The 21,106-nt window shown below is 41.1% G+C and overlaps 1 protein-coding gene across 1 annotated transcript in view; it reads left to right on the plus strand.

Moving 5' to 3' along the window:
- OTOL1 (otolin 1) overlaps nucleotides 1-21,106 on the plus strand; it is a 60,373-nt gene that overhangs the window by 20,759 nt on the left and 18,508 nt on the right. Inside the window, exon 5 of the mRNA XM_063440743.1 lies at nucleotides 11,939-12,306. Coding sequence (XP_063296813.1) covers nucleotides 11,939-12,306 — 368 coding nt within the window. The remainder of the gene's footprint in view (nucleotides 1-11,938; nucleotides 12,307-21,106) is intronic.

Consider the following 21,106-nt stretch of genomic DNA (forward strand, 5'->3'; position numbering starts at 1 on the left):
TAGTGACTCACTTGTGACAGACAAGCACTGCCTAAACCTGTGCCTTTAACCCCTTAAGGACCAAACTTCTGGAATAAAAGGGAATCATGACATGTTATACATGTCATGTGTCCTTAAGGGGTTAAGCTTTCACACAGTCCACTTGTTAACGTAATTTTCCTCCAATTTGCCTTATCTGGCGCACGTAATGTAGACCCTGGGCCTCAGGTTACCCCCTGTTATACAGCCTGCCCCCTACGGGTACAGGACGAGAAAGTAGTTCTCACCAGGTTTGAGAAAACCCTCCGGCTGACGACAAACTCCGTCATTATTATCCGTACCCGGATCCCGACAGGATCATATATTTTAATTTTCCCCAACACTTTACGTGCTATACTGTATTTTTTAAACCAAAATTTCCCTGGGACCTTTAAAACAAATTCGTACCTAATGTCCAGTTGCCTTCCAACAGGGAGCTGAATAGTTTCTCAGGAGACTCTCTATGTCCGCAGCTTAGGATGGAGTTGAGGTTTTTCTTTCTTAGCGGCTTCCTATCTTCTTGATTTTAAACAGTTTACTAATTAGCCCAGTAGGCTACTGGCTTGTTTGCCGCACAGTCAGTGTCCTACTCTTACAGCTACCATATAATTGCTCAACATGCAGTTTAACATAATACTCTCATCCTTCTTAGCATATTTCTCAATGTTGACCATGCTACCACTATCGGCTCAATATAGCGTAATGTTGTATGTGTATTCTTTGTTAATATTATCTATAAGTCATATAACCAAATTTAACATGTAGTCTCTTGTCACTACGGTGCAATTGTCTTGTGCAACTTATTACCACAACCAAACACAGATTGTCAAAAATGTACCAGTTAGCAATCTTATAACTCGTTAAGTCTATTTGGTTGGTGTCCACTTTACTGTTAACATGCCAACTATACAGCAAGCGTAGCCTATATTGTTAGCATACAGGGCCGGATTAACATAGGGGCTGATGGAGCTGCAGCTCCAGGCCCAGGCCCATGGAATAGGCCCATTTAAAAAATAAAAAAAAAATGTTGTACTTTTTTTTTTTTTTTTTACACACTACTCTTAGGTTTTCCTCCTGACTGGTATTTTAAGGCACAGCCTGTATTTGAGGCTGCCTGGCCGTGCTGGTATTGCAGTATTACCGGCAATACAAATGCAAATATGTTTCTCAGTATAAACTGAGATTACTCTGCAATACCAGCAACGGCCAGTAGGTGTCACTGTGTATGGAGAAAGGCAGGGATAGGAAGTTACAGCATATCCCTCCATGCCTCACTCTACTCACTGATCCACAGGGGAGCAGCTACACAGCACAGTCAGAGAGTTCAGACAACAGCTCCCAGCCTGCAGAGACAGACTACAGCTCAAGGAAGTGAGGGATGAGGGGAAAGGCATCAGGGAGACATGGGGACACTGAGACACTGGGAGACATGGGGACACTGAGACACTAGGGGACACTGTGAGACATGGAGACATAGACACATGGGGACGCTGTGAGACATAGGTAGACACATTGGGACACATGTCTCCCAGTGTCCCCATGCCTCCCAGCCAGTGTCCCTAGTGTCTCAGTGTCCCCATGCCTCCCAGCTAGTATCCCCATGCCTCCCAGCTAGTATCCCCATGCCTCCCAGCCAGTGTCCCCATGCCTCCCATTGTCCCCATATGTCTGTGTCCACATGTCTCCCAGCCAGTGTCTGTGTCCCCATGTCTCCCAGTGTCCCTATGTCTCCCAGTCAGTGTCCCTAGTGTCTCAGTGTCCCCATGTCTCCCAGTGTCTGTCCCCATATCTCTGTGTCCCTAGTGTCTGAGACCCCATTTCTCAGTGTCCCCAAATGTCTGTGTCCCCATGTCTCTCAGTGTCCCCATGTCTGTATCCACAAGTGCCCCCATGTCTCCCAGTGTCCCCAAGTGTCTCAGTGCCCCCATGTCTCCAAGTGTCCCCGTGTCTCTGTGTCCCCATGTATCCTAGTGACACGGGACACACTGAGACATTGGGACACTGGGAGAAATGGGGACATAGACACTGGGAGACTAGGGGACTGGGTGACATGGGGACACTGACACTGTGATGCATAGGGACACTGATGCCAGGCTGGCCTTCTAATTTTTTGGACAGACATACCCCCTTTTTGGGCATGTTTGCCCCTTCTGGCAGTTCTGTTCATGTGATTTGCATCAGTGGCCTACTCTTTTACCCCGCCCATTGGCTTCCTGCTTCACTGAACACTGCTGTTGGTATGGATTTACTTGAAAGATGAAAGCATAAATTAGATAAAGAGATTAGCCATGGGTATGTGTTTTCTTATAGCTGCATCCTTTGAGTTTCCCTCCAACACCAACTCCATCAGATACATGATGCTTAGGAGGTATGACTGTTTTAGTGTTTTTCGTCGATAAGATTCTGTAATTAAGCCCCATCATAATTGTCAGCACCAGGCCCACTGGGCTCTTAATCCGGCCCTGTTAGCATATACTCATAGTGATTCTGAACTTCGCGAGACTCTAAGATGTTTAACTGGCATACACACATTGATACTTATCTTGACTACTCGTTCCCTTACTGTCAGTTAGACTAACCTGTTGTCTCCTGCACGGCCAATATGCCCACTGTTGTTTTTATTTATTTTACCTTTTCATTAATAAGTTAGGTTTAACTCTGACTCAGCTAATGCGGCGCCAACTGCCGTCATAGTCTCAGTAACCACGATCACAGAAAGATTATGACCAAACGATGTACAAACTGAGATATGTTACTACTTTGTTCATGAATGTTGTTTTTCACTACTTTACCCTTAAAATACCAGTGCAGTATGCTTTCCAATATGTACACACCAAAACTGTCTCTTAACTGCTGTTGATGTATCTTATTCTTGCCATTACTGAACGATGTACTTGCTACTGCACTGCCAAAAATAAAGAATTTATAAAAAAAAAAAAATGTTGTATAAGCATATGAGTGTGCAACCAAATCACTACAAATAAAGGAAGGATGCATGGCATTCATTCATCTGTGAGTAAATGCCACAATGTTATAATGGTCATGCATGAAAAGATGTTTATGATGACACATTCCAGTCAGGCAACATACATTCACAAGTACACTGATAAATCTCACATGGTTTGGACTTGCCATAAATGAATAGACTAAGGTACTCAGATATGGAACATAATATTTTGGTCATGAAATTAAAATGATGGAAAACTGCAGAGAATAGACCCTTGTATCTATGTGTAGATATCTAAAAAAAAAAAAGGGCCTCCTATACACATATCACTCTCCCATTACTGAAAAACAATTCAGCTATTTTGGCCTGGAATTTCAAAATCTCTTGTCAATTCCCAACACATGGTTTTGTGAATATTCCTGTAAGACATTTACTAAATTTGAAATGTGTCCTGGACTAGCAAATCACCTGTATTGGGGAATGCACACAACTATTCAAACTTTATTTAAAAGGATGGAATGAAAACGTCTTTTATGTTATTCATTTTGTGTTACTGAAACTATTAACAGCGGAAGGGGTAATGAGTGATTCCTGCCACATCTATACCAAATATAAAGTGAATGAAACTGGGAATATATGGTGAACATTTCAGAAACGGTTCTTAGATGCAGTATCCAGTCTAGTGGGAGTAGAGATCATGATTCCATTTCAAAATAAACACTGAAATGCGGTAGTTTAATAAGAACACATGGGAGCTGATGTGTTTTATTTTTAAAACGATATATAAAAAAAAAAAATATAAAACAGTGTTAGAGAAAGGGCACAGTTGTTGTTAGCAGTATTTCTTTCAGTGTATACATCTATTTAATCCTGTATATCGTATATCACATTTTTAGATGTGGAAACGCTATCTTATGCCATTCTTTTACTTATCTACTTCACCTACTTACTTCCTGCTTTATTTTTTGGTTTTTGGCACATATATAATGTGGTAATAAATGCTCCCTCTTATAGTTGTTAACATGAAATAATGCATATCCATGTCAGACCATTATCCACAGAGGAGTTATAGTATGAGCACCATCATATTCTAGTGATGAATAAAGAGAAGATAGCATTATTTGTCCCCATTACAAAACTTATCAGGAATTATTCATCAGGAATAATTGCCAAGTCAATTTATACTGACTGGTCCTGGTTTTAGACAGCTGTTCAATGGGTCTAGAAAGATCTTGGAGGGTCCAGGATGCTTTCTTGAAGGTGGTGGTGAGTTTGAGAATATAGTTAGACAAGAAAGAGAAACAAGTCTCTGAATCAAAGTGCCCAGGCCACTTCCATGCCTATCCAGGGCCAGACTTGCCACAAGGCCATGAAGGCCACAACTTCAAGGCAGCAGGCAGGAGAGGGGTGGCACAGCCAGTGGGGTGATCAAAGATCTCCCTCATTTGTCAGCCCATTCATCGGCACTCGAACAGAGAGGTTGTAATTGGTCTACCTTGCCTGCACTATTTTAGAGCATTGACATAAGCTTTGATACATTCCTCAGTGTTGGCTGGAAGGAGCTGTATGCATCTACTTAGCTTAAAAAAAATGCAATTTAGTTTTCTATTGACCCAATGCCCCCTCTGTAGCCCATATATACTACTGCTGCCCCTATCTTTTCACTACAATCACTTTGCCCAACTAAATCCACTACCCCCTGACTACAGCCCTTATAAATACTATAGTCCCTAGCCCCCACTATAGCCACTGTCCCCCCCCTCCACAACCCACACTATAGCCTCTATTTCCCCAGTATAGATCATTACTATGGATGCAATTCAACACTCTAGCCCCTATTCACCACTATAGCCACTGCAGCCCTTATACCCAACTGCAGCCACTATTCTATTTCTATGGCCACTAGCCATCTCACTATAGGCCCCATCTTCCCACTACATCCCCTATTCCCTCACTACAACCCTATTCCCTTTCTATAACCACTATTCCCCTACTACCCTAAGCACAGCTCCTATCCGCTAACTACATCCTCTATCCACCACTATAGCTACTATCCACACCACAATAGTCCCTATACACTCACTATAGCCCCTATACCCTAACTATTGCCACTATTCTTTCACTATTGCCTCAATACCATTACTACTGGCCATATACTCCCACTATTGCCTTTATTGACACTATAGCCATTTTACCCACTATAGGCCCTATTTCCCTACTATAGACACTACCCCACAAATAATGCCCTTTTTCACCCCACTACAGCCCAAAATTCAACACAACAAGCAGCCACACCAATATACACAGCCCCACAAGCAGCATTTCTGTTAGGGGTAGATCCAGAACCTACTGTTGTTAGAGGTACTGCTCGATTATTTAAAGAAACACTCCAGGCACAATAAACACTACAGCCATCTATAGTGGTTATTGTGCAAAGAGTCCAATGGTCTGCCGGGGTAGTGGCAGTAGTGGGGTAGTTAAGAGCTGTAGTAGGGGTTAGAAGATGTAGTGGGTTTTAGGGGCAGTAGTTTGGAGTTATGGGCTGTAATGGAAGGATAGGGGCTTTAGTGGGGAGATAGAGTTGTAGTGAAGGCTTAGAGGGAGTATTGGGGGGTTGGGAGCAAGATTAGAAGCTTTAGATTGGGTTTAAGGAATTATATGGGATGAGTACTGTAGTGGGTGGTAGGAGCTGTAGGGGGAGATAGGAGCTGTAAGATGAGGATTAGAGCTGTAGTGGGGGTTAGGGGCAGTAGTGGTGGGTTTGGGGCAGTTGTATGGGGCAAAAGGCTGGAATCAGGGGTTAGGAGCTGCAGTGGGACATAGAGGCAGTAGTGGGGATTATGGGTAGTAGTGGGGTTAGAGGTAGTAGTGGTGGGTTAGGGGAAGTAATGTAGGTTTAGGATAAATAATGGTGGGTTAGAGGCTGTAGTGGGGGGCTAGGAGCAGTTTTAGTGGGTAAGAGGCTGTAATGGAGTAAACAAGAGGCAGAGGGTAAAGTAAAAAAAAAAGCAAGATAAACTTTCGTTCCCCTCCCTGAGGCTTACCTTGCCCCAAGGGGGGGAATACTTCCTGATCCTTAGTGGTCCAGTGTGAGATGCAGCTTGTCTGCACCCCTAGTAAGTACTAGTGTCTGCAGCCCATAGTGGCTCTTTCCAGCCGATACTGACAAATATATCACAGAGTTATCGCAGTGTAGTGACAACTCACGTCAATTCTCTAATGCAGTAGAAGGAGAGGAGAACTTCCTCCTTACCTTCGATATTAGGGGCTGGCTGGGGGGCATGGCATCATGGCCATTATATGGCTGCTTGGAGAGGGGGAATTGCCCTCATGCCCCCCTCCATGAAACTGACCTTGATTCCTACAAACATTCAACACCACAAGCAGCCCCCCCCCCCGCGTTTTTAGTCGGTAAAGCACCTGTCTAGATATTCTATGTCATTTGTTTTGCCATATAAAAGACCCTATTGCTTGTCGTAAGGGTATGAGGTGAGCTTTGGTGATGCGTGTGGGTAGAGCCTGAAACAGGAATAGGACAGGGGTCAAGTCCTGGGGAAAAAAGTGTGGGAACTCCCCCCCCCCAAAAAAAAAACCCCACTCGTATGCATATATAAACGCGTGCACACATGTACACTCACAGACACACATACTCAGACACTCACACAGTGGTGTATTTTAATTTTGTGCTGCCCTAGGCATGACTATACCTGAGCACCCCCTAATCTAAATTTACCACCCCTTCCTGTCAAGGGCGCACCGCTTCCTGATTAAGAACCCACCCCATCCTCTTTAGACTCCACCTTTTCCTGCTCCTTTTAAAGAAATACTATAGTGCCAGGAAAACAAAGCTGTTTTCCTGGCACTATAATTCCCTATAGTGCCCCCCCTCCCCCACTCGACACTGATGGGGTTAAAATCCTATGGGTATTTAGCAGATGCTGGATGTCCTCATGCACAGGTTGAGGACGTCCAGCATCAGTTAGGCGACTTTTGGTCACCTAACCACCCGAAAGTCCCTCTAGTTGCTGTCTGGTAGACAGCCACTAGAGGTGGAGTTACCCCTCAAGGTAATTATTGCAGTTTCTGAGAAACCGCAATAATTACACTTGCAGGTTTAAGGGGACTGGGACACTGCACCCAGACCACTTCAATGAGCTGAAGTTGTCTGGGTGCCTATAGTGTCCCTCTAAGCACACTCTCTGACAGACACCCACACTGGCACATACACACTGACAGTAACACACACACTCAGTGACAAACACACAGACGTCCCTGATTTGACACACACACACATTCACTGACACACACTCATTCATTGACAGAGAGACACACACAAACACACTGACAGACACACACTAATAGTCACACACACACTAAATGACAAACAGACTCTCACCGATTTGACAGACACTTACAAACATACACTAACAGAAGCACATACACTCATACGCACACACACGTGCATACACTAATAGAAGCACATACACGCAAACATGCATACAGTAACAGAAGCACATACACTCATACACACACACGTACATATGCTAACACACGTAAATACACTCATACACACACACTCTGACACAAACACACACATACACTAACAGACATAAACTAACATACACACACACATAGACTAACAGACATACACACACACATACATACACTAACAGACATACACACATAAACTAACAGACATACACACACATACATAGACTGACATACACACACACACATACATACACTAACAGACATACACACATACACTAACAGACATACACACATACATACACATACACTAACAGACACACACATACATAGACTAACAGACATACACTAACAGACATACATATACAAATTATTAAAATTAACATTGCCCACCCACCCAGCCTCCCTACCTTTTAGGAAAGCTGGCATGGATGGGTCCCTGGGGTCCAGTGGCTGCAGTGAGGCGGGCTGCTCTCTCCCTGTCATGGGGGGGGCACCTGATTGCCCCCCCGGCGGGCGGCTCTCTCCCTGTCACACGCGGTGAGGGAGCTGTGTCCTCTCTGCTCCCTCTCGCCGCGTGGAACGTCTTCTGATGCAGGGAGCAGGAATATGACGTCATATTCCGGCTCCCTGCATCAGAAAACGGCGCGCGGCGAGAGGGAGCAGAGAGGACACAGCTCCCTCGCCGCGTGTGACAGGGAGAGAGCCGCCTGCCGGGGGCAATCAGGTGCCCCCCCCCCATGACAGGGGGAACACAGGGCATTTGGGGGCGGCATTTTTTGCTGCCCCCTGAGTGCCTGCAGGGGGAACGGCGTTCATCCTGTGAAAAAAGTGCAGGAACGCCGTTCCCACGCGTTCCTGCAGGACTCGAGCCCTGGAATAGGATACGCGGGAGAACATTTATCTTTATGGAATGTATCTGCCCTATCCATGATATGGGCTTGTCCATCCATGGGTGTAATTTTTGTAATTGAACAAAGAGGGTGTTTGGGTGTGCCGACGTAAAGGAAATATTTTAAGATCTCTGCAGATTTATATCAAGGTTAACTAACGGTAAACAGTAAGTATGATAGAGGAGTTTAGATTGTACTGGTTGGTAATTGGAAATAGGTAATAGTTCAGTCTTCCAAGTGCAAAATTGTTAAGTATCCAGACACCACCCAATAATATATTTCAGATAGACACATTATTAATATTATTATTATCATTATTATCACCATTTATATAGCGCCAACATATTCCGTAGCGCTTTACAATATTATTAGAGGGGGGATTTAACTAAAAATAGGACAATTACAAAAAAACTTACAGGAACAATAGGTTAAAGAGGACCCTGCTCAAACGAGCTCACAGTCTATAAGAGGACAAATGCACGGTCATTCACGAATGTGAGAATTGTCAGGAATTCAAAGCGATTTTCACATTTTAGACCAAATGCTGTACTTTTAATTCACTTAGAATTTCAAACATTTTTCATTTTAGTGAATAACCCTGCTAGTAGTAAGAATAGTTCAGTGAATGATGAATGGAATCTAAATAATGATTTTTGGCATCAAGACAACACACTTTTGTCACCGGGTGGCACTGTGGTAAAGAATATACTAAAGTACAAATATAGATATATATATATATATATATATATATATATATATTTCATGATTTTCCTGTTATTACAATGGCAGATCTAGTTTTAGAATGCCATACTGCATGGTTGTGAATGTAAGCTATTGCAATGCACATACAATTTGAGGAAGTAAAATATACACGTCCCTCACTGCTCCAGGTTTGTGGGAGTTATACATTGGCAAATGCCATTTAAAGCTAAAAAAACACCCACTAAATCCAACTAATTTGGGCAGCACTGAGACATGTGTATTCCGATGTTGCCATAACAGTAAAGTCATCCCCTCAACCACTACATTACATTGCAGCAAAACTTAACTCCTGCACTACACTATCCTTAAACATTAACCACAACACTACATTTCACTAGCACTAACTCCTACTAAAAAATTATCTTTACACTATAGTACCACTTAACATTATCTTTTAAACTACCTTGATTCTAACCATTAACTCTAAAACTTAGCCTATCACTAACCTTAACCCATACAATGTTTACACTATACATTAGCTCCTACATTTTACACAAATCCTAACCGAAAAATGTAATGTAAAATATGAGATACATAACAGCAAAGTATGTATGGGGGGGCCTTATACCCTCCCCACATCTCTCAATGACAGTGAGTACTTACAAGGTAATTTACTACAGTCCAAATGCCCCATAACAAACAGCTGCAGATCTGCTATTTGTTCATCCTTGCAGGGTTGTATTTAGCACTGAGCAGTGCTTGTGTGTTTGATTGTATGTTTTTGTATGAAATATGTGTATATAAATGTAGGGGTTTATTTAGGTTTTGTTGACATTTAAAAGCAGATGTGTGTATTTATGTACTGTTGTCTTTTGAAAGCAGTGGCGTAGTTATGTGTAGTGTTTGCTTTGAATGTAGGGGTGTTATTGTATGTAGTTTTGGCATTTGAAATAATGTGTGCATTTATGTGCAGTGTTTTTTTTTTAATGAGAGGTGTGTTTATATATAAAATTGGTGTTTTAATACAAAGGTGTGTTTATGTATGTAGTGTTGACATTTGAATGCATGGGTGTGTTTATGTGCAGTTTTGTCATTTGAATGCTGAGATGTATGCACCTATACACACATACACTGCCATACATATACAATACACACACAAACTTACACAGACAGAAATGCAGACACACAGAACACACACTTACACACATACAGATACACCTACTGACATGCAGATACACAGAAACACAGATACAAATACTGATACATATACAGACACACATGCTGGTCAAATTTCACGAATTTAAAGCCACCCTCCTGTTTGGGCACAGGAGGGTGGCTTCCCTGGAGTCCACTTTGATCTGCTGGCTGATGCTGTTGAGAGACAGGGGATGGCTCTCCAAATTTACACCCAATTTTCTTTGCTTTCTACTCTGTCCTCTGCCCTTCTCTCTGTCTTTCCAGCTTTCTCCAAGCACTGGCTGCCAAAGTGAAAGGGGTCGAGCTACACCTTTAAAGGGCTGCAGCGCACAATGGCGTCCTTGATGACACATGTCCATTGGGTGTCCTTAAATTCATGGGCCACCCAATGGGCCCCCTCAGTGTTCGAGGCTGCATGGGTGGTAGTTCCACTGCTGAATAAAGACATTGTTCACACTATTTAACAATGAGCCTGAATTGGGTTTGGATTTCAGCTGGATAAAAAGCACCAAAGATAAGTCAGCTTAAGCACCAAAGATAAGCACCAACAATAATGCATATTACATTTTTAATGATTGCTGACACATGTAAACATTTTGAGAATGTTTAAAAGTTTGTCAGAGAACACACGTGTAATGACAGTCAGGCTGGCAGTCATAAAGCCTGATGAAGATCTAAAGTTTTCATTACAAAAATTTAAAGACATCACATCCAACATGATAACGCAACATTCTGGTAATTGTTCTCATAGAGAGGCATTCAGATAATGTTTTTCTAGCAAAAGGATCTGATCAAGGGAACGTGGCATTTGCCACACATGTCCTGTAGATACTAATCACTTCTCTATCAAAAGCATTCGATTGGAACAGAGGCATGGATGGATCTGGATAAAAGTTTAGTTTAATAAGTTTTTTAGGTTTTTAGTTTTTTTTTTCCAGGGGAGACGCTGTATCTAATTCTTGAAAGGATCATTCTAATGTTATACATAAAATATATTTATTTAGAATCGTCCTTTAAGGATAATAGAGATGGTAGTTAATGGGTTAATGATGGGCAAGTGAAAATATCTATATATATAGTTAAATATATTATATATATATATATATATATATATATATATATATTAACTATATTAATATAAAAACAATTATATATATCTATATACATATATATTTTCCTTTATCAGACCCGGTTACAATAAAGCCTCAACGACAATGAAGTAACTGCACATTATATCTCAAAGTTTTCAAAGTGTAATTAGTTTTTTGAGACAGTATTACGTAACCTTCGGTAAATCCAATTAAATTATATAGCTTGTTTGAAATGTTTGTACACTGCAGAGATTTTATTTTCTCTTCCTATGTACTTTTTATTTCTTTTTGAGTAGATTTAAAGGCAATGTCTTTCAATCAGCAGTTTAATGGTAGGATTGGATATATTTTCAGTTTTACTGTAATTTTAAGTAGACACATCTGTCGACATCAGTCTTACTACTCTACTCCATAAATCCACCAGCACAATAAGCTGCCTAGCTGGAAATGTCATGTGAAGGATCACAGAAGGTATTGGCAAAAAGGCTGTGCATATTGTATGCATGGTTTAAATCTAGTTTCCATAATACTGTGTTGTAAAAAGGAAATAGACTGAAATATAACAGCGAGGCATGAATAATGCATTTTTCTCTCTTTTTCAGAGATATGAAAATGGGAACTTTATCTTGGCCAACAGCTACTTTTATAACTGTTGTTGCTACTGTGTATTTAGAAGCTAAAACCACTCAACCATCAAAGTACACTAAGAAAACATATAATATGGAGATCGTCAATGCCTTCGAGACATCACTTGCACCACCCACCGAGGAGACTGTTTTTACTGACATGCCAGAAACAAGTGATACCACTTCTGAACTAGCTACATTAAATGCAGATTTCAGAACAGCTACCACTCTTTACCCGTTTGATAATTTTACTCTAGAAACAGCAGATTTCTTTTTTAACTGCTGTGATTGTTGCACACCCATGGCTGGACCAAAAGGGGACACAGGAGATGTTGGACTCCCAGGTGAGTAAAAAAAAAAGCATTTATTATTATTATTTTATTATTTATATAGCACCATCAGATTCCGTAGCACTGTACAATGGGTGGATTAACAGACATGTAACTGTAACCAGACAACTGGATGTGCAGGAACAGAGGGGGTGGAGGGCCCTGCTCAATGAGCTTACATGCTAGAGGGAGTGGGTTATAGTGGGGTAAAAGTAGGGGTATGAAGTAGGTTGTTAAAAAAGTATTCACTGAGGGCTTACTAGGTAATTTTTGATAGTTGCAGGAGAGGAGTCATGGGGGTTTGGGGATAAAAAACTGCTAACAGTTTAATTGATGTGCTTTCTTGAAGAAGTGAGTTTTCAATTAGTTTTTGAATGAGTGGAGACTGGGTGAAAGTCTTACAGAGAAGGGAAGGTAGTTCCACAGAAGAGGTACAGCCCTGGAGAAATCTTGGAGGCGAGCATCAGAGGTGGGAGTACGGACAGAGGATAAACATAGGTCTTTGGCAGAGCGCAGGGGCCTTAACGGGACATACTTGTGTATTAAGGAGGATAGGTAGGTTGGAGCAGCATTATGTAGGGACTTGTACGCAAGCACCAGAATTTTAAATTTAGCCCTATATCTAACTGAAAGCCAAATGCAGGAACTGACAGAGTAGGGAGGCGTGGGAGGTGCAAGTGGACAGGAAAATGAGCCTCGCCGCAGCATTCATTATAGATTGCAGCGGTGCAATCTGGGAACACGTAAGACCACTGAGAACGGGATTGCAGTGGTCAAGGCAAGAGAGAACAACAGCATGGACCAGCACCTTAGCCGCATTTACTTTTATAAATATACTACATATACATTTAAAGTATAACGTCACATTTAAAGGAACACTATGAAGTTAGGAATACAAATCTGTTACTGCCCTTAGAACTATTAGGTCCCTCCCACTTGTACGGTACTAAAAGGGTCAAAAACCCTTCTTTACTCACCTTGTTTATAGCACCGAGGCTCCATTGGTGCTGCGGACCTTTACTCCATAGCTGCCATTACCAGGAGGCAGGGCCTCCTCTTGTGAGGTATAATCCAATGCTCCTCATAGCAGAGCTTTGGGGACCTAATGTGCATGCATGATGAGTGCCACACATACATTCCAACTTTCCCATGGGAAAGCACTAAATCAGTGCTTTTGAATGCTCTGTGTCACGTGCCTGAGTAAACCCTGCAATGTAAAAACTGGATTTTTTTTTAAGACACGGAGGCTCCTATTATGCTGCACTCTTTCTTTATTTCCCTCAGAAGCAAATAAAACTTTAACAATGAAATCAACACAGGAAACAGTCAGTAACATATATCTTCCATGGCAACCAACAGTCAATTGAGTTCCACTCTCCAGCATAATAGGCGGAATTCCCTTTGCTGCTCCCTCAGTTAAGTACACTGATCCCATAGTTTCTTAACTTTGGGATTATTATCTTATATATTTATACCTATATATTAATATTTATATATATATATATATATATACTGATATCTACTTATATATATTTATAATTTTGTCTTATGGTTAGTTGTAATAATTTTGTCTTTGTTTTAATTTTCGTTTTATTGTATTTATGTTATATTTATTTTTTGTGTAAACAAATTCCTATGGTACTTTTCTCCTCCCTTCCCTTTAGTCCATTCTATGGTGCACCCGGAGGATTTTTTCCTTGTCTCCGGTTTCAGGCTTTCAGTTTTCTAACCTTCGGCTGTTACTGTCTTTGCAGCAATTTTTGCGCTCTTTTTCTTTTGTTTTAATGGTTTTCTTAGTTTGTGTGTTCGGGCATACATACCATTCAGTAATTTTGCCGTTCGTTGGTTTTATATACCTTTCTGTTTCCCTGAAGCCACGTTCAGTATTTTTACCGTTCGTGTGTTTTGCATGAACAGCTCATTCGTGCGAGTCTGCGCAGGAGCTCAGTTAATTTCTTTCTGCCGTTCGTTCACTTCACAGGAGTCTGATAGACTTTTCATTAAAAAACGTTGGTTTTTTGCACGCTTTTTCCCAACGGTCTTGCCCCTTCCTGTTTCACCTTGTTGGGGTTTTGTAGTTTTGGCGAACGGACGGCTCTACCTCTCTCTCTGCACTTATTTCAGATTGTAAGTTTGACTTTGTTTATTTTTCAGCATTTTCTCCCTCCTTGGGTTACTCAACCCTATAGTTAGGTTACTTTACTATTTAAAGTTTTGCCAATAATTCTTTAATGATGCAGTCTGACAGGGATTTAACTTTGGCCTCTGGGTCTCAGGCGACCCCTCAGATTCCCCATGGTAACCCGGGATTTCTCCGCACCTGCGGACATACAGGCACTCTTTGACGCCACAGTCTCTAGGTCCATTACAAAGGCTATGGTATCTGCTTGGGCACTGTGTCGACTTCTCTGTCACATACTATTACCCAGGCCCTCTTACAAGCCCAACAATCTGCGCAGCAGACTCTGACACCGGTCTCTCAAGGCAGTAAGGCTATGGCCAAGACCAAACATTCCTCCAAAACTGTATTGACTGACAGTTTGCCTACTGTCACAGCTGGCACGCAACCACAACTGCACAAAAGAGCCACTAGCCGGGCAAAATTGGCTAGACTATGGAAGCAAGCAAGAGCCCAGTTTGATTTGTCTGAGTCAGAGCCCAGCGACATTGAGGAGGAAATGGATGAGTCCGATAAGGATGTTTCAGATGGTCAGTCCGAATCAGACTCCGACGGTGTGATGGGAGGGGCATCTGCCTCCTCCCTCAGCACTTTCCACGCTACGATGTTGGAGGGCCAGGTAAGTCTGCTGGGGGGGGCGGTGATGACTCTAGGATTCTGGACCCTCGGACCCTTTTTGACCCAGGTGAGCTTAGACATCTGCGTTCAGCGGAATGGTGTCCTTCTGACCATGTGGCGAAATATATCGCTTCCAGAGTACGTAAGCCCTTGGATAAGGCTACTAGAAATAAACTACAGGCAGAATGCCCCCGTCCCACTGTCCCAGATGACGCCTATAAAACGCCCACTGTTGACCCCAAAATTGCCCAAATTCTAGGGAAAACTGGGTGGAAGCTTAGAAATGTTCTAGATTTTGCTCTATCTAATTGTCAAGACAAGGTCTTGGACATTTTGAGCCCTGCAGCAAAAATATTCGATGCGGTCGAAGACGATCAGGATCTAGATAGGGATTTAATCCTTGGTTGGATCCAAAGGATAATTTGCCTAGTGGGCAACGTACATTCAGCACTGGCTACCGAGCTGGAAGTCCATCTAGCTGTAAATCGAGCCAAAGCTGGTTAATCTAGCTATTAAGGAGCCAGGTGCCCAGGCTAAAGAGCAGTTATTTGGTGTATCTTTTGTGAAAGAGTTGGGGTCTCTTGTGCACACCTTTACATTTACATTTACGTTTGGGGTGCGCATTGTGGAGATACCTCCCCAGGAGGCAGATGGTCGGACCTGGAAACGATGCTGCATATCAATTGCTTGGAACTTATGGCCGGATCCTTTGCAGTACGCAGCTTATCTCTGACTCACTCTTAATGCACAATTCTATTGAAAATGGACAATGTTTCTGCAGTCAGATACATCAACCATCTAGGAGGCATGAAATCCAAAGTTCTGGCGAACATGGCACGTGATTTCTGGCAATTTTGCATTATGTACAATATCTCAGTGACAGCGGAATATTTTCCTGGCCTCTCCAACACCACAGTGGATTGGTACTCCAGACATCTCAAGGACTTCAGCAATTGACGTCTGGACCCCTTGACATTCAGGAACATTATGGACACGTGGGGACCTCTGAGAATAGATCTTTTTGCCTCTCGTTTGAACGCTCAACTCCATTGTTTTTTCAGTTGGAGATCAGATCCTACGGCTCTAGCAGCGAACGCCTTCTCTCAAGTTTGGGCAACAGAGACAAACTACGCATTCCCCCCTGTTTGCACTGATACCCCGTTGCCATCTACAACTGCACCGCGAAAAGGGCACATTGGTACTTGTGACCCCCCCTATGGCCGCCACAACCATCGTTCCCTCATTTATTGGAAATAGTGATAGACTTTCCCCGCCTTCTCACATTGTACGATTCTCTCCTCCAGGATCTGGATGGACAATTTCATACATTAATTCTCCAGGGTCTCCTTCAACTTTTGGCTTAGCTGATTTCAGGGGACCTTGGTCAGTCAAGGGCGTTCTGCAATCAACTCTCAAACTTCTCGAGAATGCATGGGCACCCGGCATGAGACAAGCTTACAAATCTGCTTGGAATGTATGGAATGGCTGGTGCTTGGGAAGAAATTTGGATCCCTTATCGGCTCCTTTGACATCAATTTAGCATTTTTTTACTTCCTTTTTGAAGCAGGAAAACATACTGCACGGTTAACCTTTACCGTTCGGCACTCTCCGCTGGACATCAAGGCATCGATGGCGCCCCCATTTGACAACATCCCTTTGTCTGTCGCCTACTATGGGGAGTAAGTTTGTCTCGCCATCCATTACCTCGCTATTCTTCACTCTGGGATGTTTCTCTTGTCCTCCGTTTTCTAGCGTCATGGCCGGAAAATGCTTTGTTATCCCTCAAAACATGCTTTTCTGCCTCATCTCAAGCAAAAGAGTCTCTGTTGTATGAGCTCTGGACACAGACGCTCGGTCCTTTACACCGGAAGGCGTTCTCTTTGATATCTCTAGAAGGACCAAATCCTCTTCTAAGCCCGTACTCTATCATTTCCGCAGAAGCCTCTCCTGTGCCCAGTGGCATGTCTACGGGTATATGAACTCCGTACAGCTTTGCTCCGAAATCCTATGAGACCTCAATTATTCATCTCCACAAACCACACCTTCCAGTATCCTCTCCTTCTGGGGCCAGATGGGTCAAATGGATTATGACGTTAGCCGGCATTGATACTTCCGTATTATCTCCACATTCTGCCAGAGGAGCTATAGCCTCTAAAGCTTCTGCGGTTAGATGCCGACTAGACGATATTCTACCAGCTGCCGATTGGTCATCGGAATCTACATTTTGAGATTTTTATTTCAAGCTGATTGAACACTTTGCCTTGAATGTTTATTTCACAGCTTTATTCCAGCATAATAGGAGCCTCCATGTCTTAATAAAATTACCAGATTTTACTATTTACATGACGTAAATTCATGATTTTATTAACGACACGGAGAAGAGTATTATCCCTCCCTCCCACCCTTCCCTGGATGGTGGTTACCTGGGTAAGATACTTACGGTAAGTTTCTTTGGTTTGGGTTTGCTCAATGATAAGGTGATTTGGTTTGAATCTTTTGTCTGTATCCATCTCCAATATGTTGACTGAATACAATTTGAAATCAGATATAGCCTATTAACTTACATGGTGTTATTTTGTGCATGTATCCAGTTTTATACTTGGATATTACCATATTCCATTCTCTCTTACAGCTTGACTAGGAAACCTGTTTGCTGGTGGCGTTATCCCCTTATTACAGTTCCTTTTTCGGTTGGATGGTTGTACAAGTTCGGGATCACTAGAAAGAGGAAATAGTTCAGGGAATACCGTCTATTATGCTGGAGAGTGGAACCTGATTAGATGTTGGTTGCCATGGAAGGTATATGTTACTGACTGTTTCCTGTGTTGATTTCATTGTTAAAATTTTCTTTGCTGCTGGGGGAAATAAAGAAAGAATGCAACATAATACTCGCCTCCATGTTGTTAATAAAATCATGACTTTACATCATGTAAATAGTAAAATCTGGTAATTATTCAAAAACTACAATGGTTACCATTGCAAGGTTAAAAGGACACTTGAGATGAAGTGGCCTGGGTGACTATAGTATTCCTTCAATGAAATTAACAAACTGCAAAAGTGAAAAAAAAAAAAATATATATATATATATATATATATATATATATATTAGATTGTAATATTGGGACAACACGTGATCAGGCCAGTGATATCTATTGGCAATTAATTACAGGTAGCAAAGATACCCAATGGAATTTCCTTTGGCAGACAGTAAATGCAGGTACAGGGAGAGGGAACAGGATCATGGGAGGAACATTTTTTCATTTATGATATGTACATTTCTTCTCATTTTCTATTTAAGAAACAATATTCTTCATATGAGCACAATAATGTTAGGAATACACACATGTACTCTGCTAGCTGTTTAAGGCAGTTTTACTTACCTTTTCTAAATTGCCGCAGACTAAGATCATCAATCCTGATCATTTCAGCCAACTCAATGCTTCACCAACTGAGTTTTCGTATTAGTATTAGTCCAATACTGAAGAAGCAAAATAATGAAGTATTGCAGTTTCTTGTAATACCTTTTTTGTTGGACTGACAGAAGTTTGCGGTGATAAACGTTCAGGAGTTCCTCCCTTGATCCAGTCTACAGCATATGGAAGTACTCTATAGGAAACAAATGGGAAGCTGGAGTGTAGACACTGCAAATCGATGTGCTACAACAATCAGATCAAATCTAAGAGCAGCATTTGATTGAGAACAAAGTTTGACAGGAAAACAGCCACTAAAAGTGTGTTTAACCCTGCAATGTACAATCCATAAAAGGAAGCATAATTTTGCATTGGAATAAGTATAAACTCCTGTGAAATATACCAAAACAATGTCTAATTTATTTACTATAATTATGATTGTGTTAGGTGTTATATTATAACAGGCTTTCTGCAGTTGCGGTTTTAAAAATAAAAGTTGGAATCCTTGTATACAAGAAAATATAAGTAAAAGAGAGCTTTACGTGGCATCAAAACATCACATTTGGTCAAACTAGTCTTCCATGTATTGATCAGACAAATCAATGCATTATATAACTTGCTGCTTATATCTCTTGACTTTTTTTTAATGTCATTTGTAGTTATACACCATGTGATATGGTAACATGTGTGGGCTAGAAGGGTAGGCCATAGATATAAACTAGATGGGTAAAGCCTTAGTTGTAGACTAAAAGACCTGCTTGCCAGGGGTTAGCAGGCTTGCTAACCTCCACTGCCCCATATACACTTAAGAACCTGATATATAATGTGGTAAATCTCTTTTTCAGCCATTAACGTCTATTGTTGGCTTATTGCTTCCTCAAATCTGAGCTGGAATTTGTGGCATGTTCCATTGTCTCCCTTCAGGTCATCTAAATATAGAGCAGGTGTCTTGATTACTCAACTAAGCTATGGCCAATTAAAGAGGGAAACATTAATTAAGTAATAGCTAATGGGAGAATGATTGAAGAAGACTGAGTGGGAATCCAACTCAGTGGCCTCCAAAGAGACAAGGGGCATACACTGCACAGATATGCTTGATGATGCTACATATTTTAAAATGCTTTTTGCTTTCATATTAATTATGTATATTTCCAGAAAACCGTAAGGGCTCTGATGCTGAAGTGGCACTAAGGACGGAACTCAGCTCATTTCCATCCCAATACATTTGGTCAATGCAATAATGTTCCCATCTCTAAATTTTTATTTTATTTTTATAATTGTTATTTTGCGGCCATCTCATGGATCAATATAACAATATAATCATTATGAAGTCCTTGTACTTCACCACACAGAATGCTCACTACTTTTGCAGTAGCTGTTTCTGGTTTGCTGTGAAAATATACTCAGAGGGCAAAATACAAAACCTCATCCAAAGAAAGTTAAAAAAAAATGTAGATGAATATTCCTAACTAACTCAAAGGTAAGGTTAGAAAGCTACATACGTATATATATATATATATATATATATATATATATATATATTTTTTTTTTTTTTTTAATTCGTTATGTCAGTGTAAAATTAAAAAAAAACCAAAGAGCTCAATACGTCTCAATGTATGACTTCTGACTTCGCTAATTAATTACATTTTATGCTTGATAAATTTGGTTAATTTTGGATAGTTAATTGTTTTATTTTCATTGAAATTGCTAGATGTCTGCAGTTCACGTCACCTTAGAAGTCATAAATAAATAATTAAGGGCCTATTGACTAAAGGCTAATTTGCACTGAGTTTGTCATCTTAAGTGGTGACTTGGGGAAAAAAATCTCCAAGTCATCTAGTCATTAAAGGCAAGTCATGAGCTGTAATGAAACACTTCTCAGCTCGGGTTTTCACCAACTTCTATCTGAATATGTGGTCAAATTAAGAGACAGGTTCACAGATTTCAGATTGTTCCCTCTATAGCTACCAACCTTAACACAGAACAACATGACTGAAGCTGTCAGCTGATTGTTCGCTAATGGTGTTAATATGTTATTAATGTTATTACAAATAATAATAGTAATAATAATAATAAAAAGGAAGTTGTACCCCACATGCCCTCATCACCAGCATATCATTGTATCTCTCTCTTCTTCACACATTCTATGTGCTTCTAGCGGTCCATAAGAAAAAGAATGTGACCACCATGTGTTCTTACAAATAAGGAGGCGGCATTAACATATTCCATCTTCTCCCCTCACATCTTGTATAAAGGATGAATCTCAAAGGGTTATTCACTAAAGTGAAAATTCAAAGTGAATTTCACATTTGAGGTCAGAGTAGCTGAACTGTAAGCATAACTGAAAGAAGGTTTCTACATCTGCTATTTGACCTCAAATTTGAAATTCTCACCTTGAATAAGTGAATAACCCTGAAAGTGATAATTGTATACAGCAAGATTTTTGATTTCCAGTGATAAACTATTGCAGATCTGTAGTTAATCACATATAATAAACTTACAGAGGTTCACACTGCTGGTATAAATAGCCACACACAGCAGAGGTTTTATTTGATATATAAGTCATCTCTACTACTCTGTATTATGTACAAGCAAAATAAACTGTATG

The sequence above is a fragment of the Pelobates fuscus genome, chromosome 2, assembly GCF_036172605.1.
Source record: "Pelobates fuscus isolate aPelFus1 chromosome 2, aPelFus1.pri, whole genome shotgun sequence".
Taxonomy (NCBI): Eukaryota; Metazoa; Chordata; class Amphibia; order Anura; family Pelobatidae; genus Pelobates; species Pelobates fuscus.